At 36.5% G+C, this 7,242-nt stretch overlaps 1 protein-coding gene across 1 annotated transcript; it reads right to left on the bottom strand.

Annotated features, from left to right (window-relative positions):
- Positions 1–4,867: 4,867 nt before the first annotated feature.
- On the bottom strand, positions 4,868–6,045 carry LOC138138615 (serine protease 58-like). Its single transcript, XM_069058601.1, has one exon. The coding sequence runs from the start codon at positions 5,845–5,847 to the stop codon at positions 4,897–4,899; it is 951 nt and encodes a 316-aa protein (XP_068914702.1). The 5' UTR covers positions 5,848–6,045; the 3' UTR covers positions 4,868–4,896.
- Between the last annotated feature and the right edge of the window lie 1,197 nt (positions 6,046–7,242).

The raw sequence follows: 7,242 nt of genomic DNA, 5'->3' as shown, positions 1-7,242 counted from the left end.
CAAGATTCACACAACAAAAACCCCTATACTTGATCCCCTTTAACGGCCACGTTGTCTTTCATTTACCTCGGCCGAGCGTAAATAAAGTCGACTTATACAGCTCCTGCAAAAAACTTCTCACATAAGAAATTGGATGTCCAGTGGAGCCCACTTCCTCCGGTCAATAACGTCCACTCAATGACGGAAAACTTTTCCCGACGTCACTCCGGGGGGAAAAGAGCGTTTACTAATTCGTAATTGTACCCTCCGACATCGATTATCCTCGACTCGTTTTGCGAAAATTCGAACGCCTCGCATAGATTTATTTTCCGTCTCGTTGTAGCAACGGCAATCAGTATAAACCGAACAAATTCTTCCTTTTGTCCCGTTTAGACTAAGGAATTGTTCCAGATTGATGCAATCTGTAGAGAGCTCGTTCCAGATTGCTCGATTGCATGGGAGTTGCAACGTCCTCCCTCAAAAGGAATAAATTATAGTTCGTCCTGAACTTACGAAACGCGCCCCAATACTGGACATTTAATTAGCCAAGTTTGTACAACATCTTTCACGGTGCAAAGTAATTTTGATCATAAATTAACTTCACGAAGTTCGAGGGCACCAGGGACCATCATGGTGGCACTTATTCGACGAAAATTAACAGTCAAAAGGACGAGTCACCATTACAATTAATTTCATTTCGAATGGCTTTTAATAAATCAACGGTGCTCAATCCTTGGCATAATAATAATCCAAGTCGGTTAATTGAGCAAATCTGAAACGGGATAAATCTTGAATTGGGGTTGATTTAGATTTCTGCGATTCAAGTTAAACGAGAAATCAAGAAAATTGTATTAACAGTGGGGATCAGCTCGTTATGCCTAGAGAATAATGAAATGGTGAAAAAATTACATAAATTGCAAAAGTCTGCCTCACTTCTATTATTTTAACCAAGAAGATCCTGCTGGTATCCTGTGGCTAAGGCCTTGGTGTCCTGTGGAGCTTGCGCAGCATAAAAATATGATGATAAGAACAAAGGTTACTCAATACTGAACTAAATTAAAGGCTCCAGTCCGTCTATTTTAAATTGGAGAAATTATTAACAACCCGCCAGGAACATAGACAAGAAAATAAAATTTAATTGCTTTCAACTGTCATAAATCCTCATTTTTCTCCTTTGTAAACTGCCTCCTAACTGCTCTAAAGCAAAAAATAGCAGATAACCAACCGTTGCCCTAGACAACACATTCAAAGTGACATTTCTCGAAAAATTTGTCAAAACTGTCAAAAGCACATGCGAACTCATTTTAAATAGATTTGGAAGCTTTGGGGCGTCGCTTCAAACAATAAAAGTTTGTATGCAACTCGTTTCTGTGCAAATTGGGCTTTTCTAATTGCCCTCGAGGCCTTAAAATCCTCGCTGCGCTCATGTTTCAATCTAGCCTCTCAGGCAATTAGAAAAACCCAATTTACACAGAACCTCGTTGCATAAATAACTATTATTTTGCGTTACAATACTCGAACAACTTTGAATCAATCAATATAGAATATTTGTGTTGTTATTGTGCGGTTTAATTGAAATTTTAACCAGCAACGTCGACAAAAAATCTTAAATAAAATTATTCGAGTGCAGAAGTGACCTGAAGTGGAGACCTATTTGCTCACTAATTGGCCATTCACGTAACAATTCGCCTGAATTGGCAAGTTTCCAAATCGAGAATCGCGGTTGCCAAGAACGAACTAATTAATCATTAATCATTCAATTAAGATCTGAACCATCGGAACAAAACCTAGTTTCACTTCATGTAAACGAGTGTAATTTGTGTTGCCTACATTTATCAACACAATTAAGAATTTGTATGAGGCAGTATGCAACAAATTAATTTTACAGTCTTAGCCGCTCTTTTAGGGCGACATAAAAAGTTAATGCGGAAATTTCATGATCCGTGAAATGCACCAGAAACTGCACCGCTGCAGTGATGAGCAACTGCAAAAACTCGGCTCCGAGGAAATCTGAAATCCATATTCTTTACAAAGGCATGTGCCAAGTGTATCTCCACTGCAGTAATAAGTCATGAACAATACAATAATATAAAAATACACGAAATAAAGTCAAAGTCGGTAGATCATGTGTATTACGTGAAGGAAAACCTTTCACGCCCAAGACAAATATTCACTTAAACCAGACTCAAAGAACGCGTTTTCGTCTATAGTTCCACTCCTTCTTTATCCACTAATGCAAAACTGAAAATGTGTTTGGTGTAGAAGCAGTAAGGTAGATCAAAGGCAGGTTTGTCTGGTCTGGATTTATTTTATCCACTGAAAAATACTAGTCAAATAGAATTCACAGGGAAAACGAAATGTTTCACCATCACTGAGGGCGTTCAAATTATTTTTAATATGTAACTTGTAAATAATATAGGACGACTTAGGAATTTTGTGTAATGATGGTTGCCTATCCATTGAAGTTAAAAACAAATAATTATTATAATGACAGATGGTCAACAACGAGGTCAACAATGAAAAACCTGTGTCAAAATCAAAAAGTAAATAGGACTGCTGATGCTGATGGCAAAAATATTTAAAAAACTCCAGCACGTCAAGTTTTCAAAGAAAAATAGTAGTTTATTTAACGAGTTCGTGTGTAATTTGGGCTTTTTTTGGCATGAGGGGGCCAGCTCCACGAGTGCCAAAAAAGCCCAAATTACACAAGAACGAGTTGAATTCAACGTTTTTTTTGTTCGACGAGCCTCCAAAGGCTCCAAATCGCTGAAAATCTTTAAAATTAGCTTGACGTTTCATTTTGACAAGTTGTCAAATTTATCAAAACCCGTTCACACAGGAGAAAATTCTCAAATTCTGACAGTGTCGAACAAAAAACATTTTTAGCGATTTGGAGCCTTTAAGGTGCTCGTCGAACAAAAAAACGTTGTATTCAACTCGTTCTTATGTAATTTTGGCTTTTTTTGGCATTCATGGACCTTTAAAACTCGAGTGAAACGAGAGTTTTAAACTGGTCCACTCATGCCAAAAAAAGACAAAATTACACACGAACTCGTTAAATAAATAACTATTATTTGTCGTTTATTTGAATTTGGTACAAGGAGAGAGTAGATTTTTTGGACATTAAAACTGAGTTAGAACAAAAATTTTGCATCTATCCTCACTACTCAAGTTTTTTGACTAAAAAAATGTTTGCTGCAATTTTAAATTCATTTTTTATAGTTTTATTGTCGATGGTATTTGTACAAAGGAATCTTGTTGAAATAAATATTTACAAAAATTTTTGAAATGTCGACAAAAGACCCTATGAATTTATCTCAATGTTCAAGAAACAACAAAGAAATATAACGGAGTTTGTGCAAAAGTATATATTATTCATTTTCTTACGATTATTGCCGATTTTAAATCAAAATTTATTTAGGTGTATGTCGTATTTTAAAATTTTTTTCCAAAACACTCTTACGTGATAAAGAAAAATTAAGTTCATATCTGAAATCAGCATCCTAAAAAAAGACTTAAAAACCTTATTAAAACCAAAACAGGTTTTTATAAATCAAATTTTGCAGCACTGTGTAATTATTCACAAACTGGCATTAAGTAAATAATACAGGATTATTCACGTAAGATGACGAGCCTGACCAGGTAAAAATGCAACACAAAATACAATTCACAAAGCTATCACGATCCCTATTACAGTGACCGGCAAAAAAAGTTAGCCTTCGTTTAAATGTCAGTGGGCCGTATGATTTCCCTTTCAGTAAAGTTAAAGAAGGTCGTTAAATTGTTTTGTCTCTGTCTAACATAGTGCTTAGCATATACTCTCATTTTGTCTAATCAATTATTTAGCTAATGAAAGGCTTAACGAATGGGAAATCATACGGCTCAGTGTCGTTAAAAAATTAATTACACATTTGGATTTTGACGTGACAGAAAAGTGATGGCTAGTTTTTATTGCCGGCCAGTGTACGGTCGGTGGACAAATAAAACTGGGACACTTAAAATTTAATCTATGTAAATCAGACCATTGAATTGTCAATATATTTGTCAGTGTCTATATAATATGTCATACCAAAGTTAACCTATTTGTGATAAAGCCGTAATTAAACGATGCAAATTTGTAAATTTTGACTTACGTGATTGTCATTTTTGTCCCAGTTTTATTTGTCCATCGACTGTACATTATCATAATGCACATACAAGAAACATAGTCCATTTTTTTTAAATCAGCTGTCAAAGTGTTGTCAAGTTGGGATGAGGAATAGAAAGTGGGAAATTGTGCATTTCACAATGTAGGTTGGCAGCGTCGAGCCGTTCAAGGTCATCGGCGCTGTCACTGCGCATAACTCGTTTCACTCGCGTTTTAAAATGGCCCACTTGTGCAAAAAAAGGCTCAATTTACACAAGAACTCATTAAATAAACTATTATTTCCGAGTTCTACATGAAGCCAGTAGCTCGTGGTTAAAATTATGCTGCTTTATTTTGGGACACCTGTATAAAATAATTATCTAGTGACTTTTATTTTAATGGAATTGGGTTGGTATTGATGTCATTTCATTGAAAATTAAATTTCAAAATGTCTCCTCAATGTTGTTACAATAATAATCTACCCCCTTAATAGTTTATTTTGATCCAAAACATTAATGGATTCAGATTCAAATGACATCACATTTAACACTGACATTTAAGTACCGGGTGATTTTAAATGATTGTGACTTTTTTTCTTAAGTTGGGAACATTTTTCATAAATTATTTTGGCAAGCAGAATAACCAACAATAATATTACCAACCTATGAAAAAAAGTCACCCGGTACTATGAACACCAATCCCATATTCAGTAATCACTAAAAACGGATGCTATTTATAAAATTGGACTTTGTGTAACTGTTTTAAGTGGCACAACTTTATTCATTACTAAATTAATTATATATAGTCGTAAGTAGTATTAAAATGAGCGTCACACCGAGAAGCAGTGAGGAATGTTCAACAATAATTCCTGCGTTAACAATTGTATAAACTTCGTAACCCTCCTGAGTGTCATTCTCGAGATAGAACCCGTTTTGACGCATCGTCTCTTGAATAAACGGAATACTAGCATCGACCCTGGCAAATATGGATTCTTTGTACCTAATCCTGCAGTCCATCCCGAAAGACACCAGCCCTACGACCAAACCGCCGCAGATCAGCGGCCCCCCCGAATCGCCCTTGCAGGGCTGCCTCCCGTCGGAGACGCTCCTCGTGCACATCATCACCTTATTGTTCAACTTGCTTCGGAAGGTATCCATGCAGACGCCATTTTCCTCGGTTTTCACCTTGATGCAGTAAGGCGTCATGGAGTGACCTGTTCTCTTCTTTTTCTTCGGGAGGTTCTCTTCCCAGGCCACCACGAAAGTCTTCTGGTAGTCGGTGTTTATGCAGTTCTCGACGTAAGCCCTGCCGGGAATTTTCGGGTACTTGAGATACGTCGGGAACTCCTCGTTCAGGTACAACAAGGCGTAGTCGTATTCCACGGTTTTGGAATCGTACAGAGAGTGGACCTTGCTGGACCGGATCGCGATCCTCTCGAACGGACCCTCGGGATCGCTCAAGCCCATCACTTCTATATCCATAATTTCCCTGATGTCGTTGACGCAATGGGCTGCGGTTAGTACCCACTGACCATGGAGGAGGACGCCGCCGCAGGTGAGCGATTGCGAGGGGATGGAACGCATAGACCTGATGGTGATGGCGTACTGGAACTCCTTCATTTCGCAAGCGAAGCATTGTTTCTTGACGATTATGTACAACAACACTATTATGGAGATTTTATACAGATTCGACATCACGCTTACGTCGGATTTGTCACCCCGGTAGACAGACACAAATGACATTCTCAAGTCAAAATCACATGAAACACACTGACAATATCATAAAACGTAACATGTTTGTTTTAACGTTTTTACATGTGCATGTGTATGTAAAGAAACACCAAGGAGAGTCAAAAAAAAATAAAGTGATCAAAAACAAGGATGTTATTATTAACAAATCATAACAGAATAATTTTTTCTTCTTATATTGGGTGATTCAAAATAATTGTGGATAAATACAGCAATTATGTACGAAAATGTATGTGGCAACTGTGTGGGTGGGGTCGAGTTGACATTTGTATAACATTTTATATGCGTGCATTTGATTTTTTTATACCATTGCTCATTGACTTGACAGTTTTCAACTATGAACTGTCAAAGAAATGTCAACTCTATCCTACCTACAGAATTGCCACATAAATTCTCGTTCATAGTTGCCATATTTATCGACAATCATTTTGAATCACCCAATATTACCGGGTGATCAAAAAGGACTGTTTAAGTTGGCAGTACAATTAAGAAAATTTTATATTTCGGTTATTTATAACACTGCAACCGGGTATGTTTTGTTGGTTTATTTGACAAATATCTGATGTAGGTATAGCATTAACAACGACAAGCCATCAACAACCGAAAGTTACTCCTGTTATACGATTTAAAATACAATTCAGTGTTACCAACTTAAACAGTCCTATTTGATCACCCCGTATTAACTGATGCTCGTACTATTCCGGCCAAAAAATTTCGTCCACCCTTTTCCTGTCATTTCACAAAAATTGCGTGTAGTTTAACCTTTATTGTCATTAAATTAAAATTTGAAATTTATTACTGTCACCCATAAGAACATAAGACACAATTTGATTGACACATGTCAATATGTGAAGTGAGGTTATTCCTTCCTAAAGACTGCTTTATAGCAAACGTGAGTGGAATGACAGTTGTGGACGAAATTTTTTGTCTATGGCGGCCAAAAAATTTTAGCCGTCATTATCTGTCATTTCAAAAAAAAAAAGTGTAATCCAATAGAAAAAAGAAATCATTTATTAAAATTTAATAGTATATTTCAAACCAAGGTAAGAAAGTGCTTTCTTGCAGACCACAGGCCGTAGGCGAGGTTTGTAAGTGCCCAAGGTCTCCAAGGGCACTTTCTTAACAAGGTTTGAATACTATTTTTTTCCCTAGCGGCACAACTTCGTTGAAAAAAGTCAAAAAAAGATGGTTATATTCTTGATTAAAACGAAAATTTTGAGAATTGAATAGTAGGCTGGGTTATTTGTTTAATTAACTTGTCATCGCATTTGAAGATTTGACGTTTGTTCGAAAATTTGATATAAACAGAAGTTGTAGTACCTACCTAGCTTATCTGTTTATTTTCCAGATTATATGATTGATCTACCAACTTACTTTATTGAATTGGCT

The sequence above is a fragment of the Tenebrio molitor genome, chromosome 9 (assembly GCF_963966145.1).
Source record: "Tenebrio molitor chromosome 9, icTenMoli1.1, whole genome shotgun sequence".
NCBI lineage: Eukaryota > Metazoa > Arthropoda > Insecta > Coleoptera > Tenebrionidae > Tenebrio > Tenebrio molitor.
This window is presented reverse-complemented; position numbering and strand designations above follow the sequence as displayed.

What these genes read in the sequence shown, in the direction of transcription:
- LOC138138615 (XM_069058601.1), bottom strand. Translation starts at nt 5,847, where the DNA reads ATGTCATTTGTGTCTGTCTACCGGGGTGACAAATCCGACGTAAGCGTG.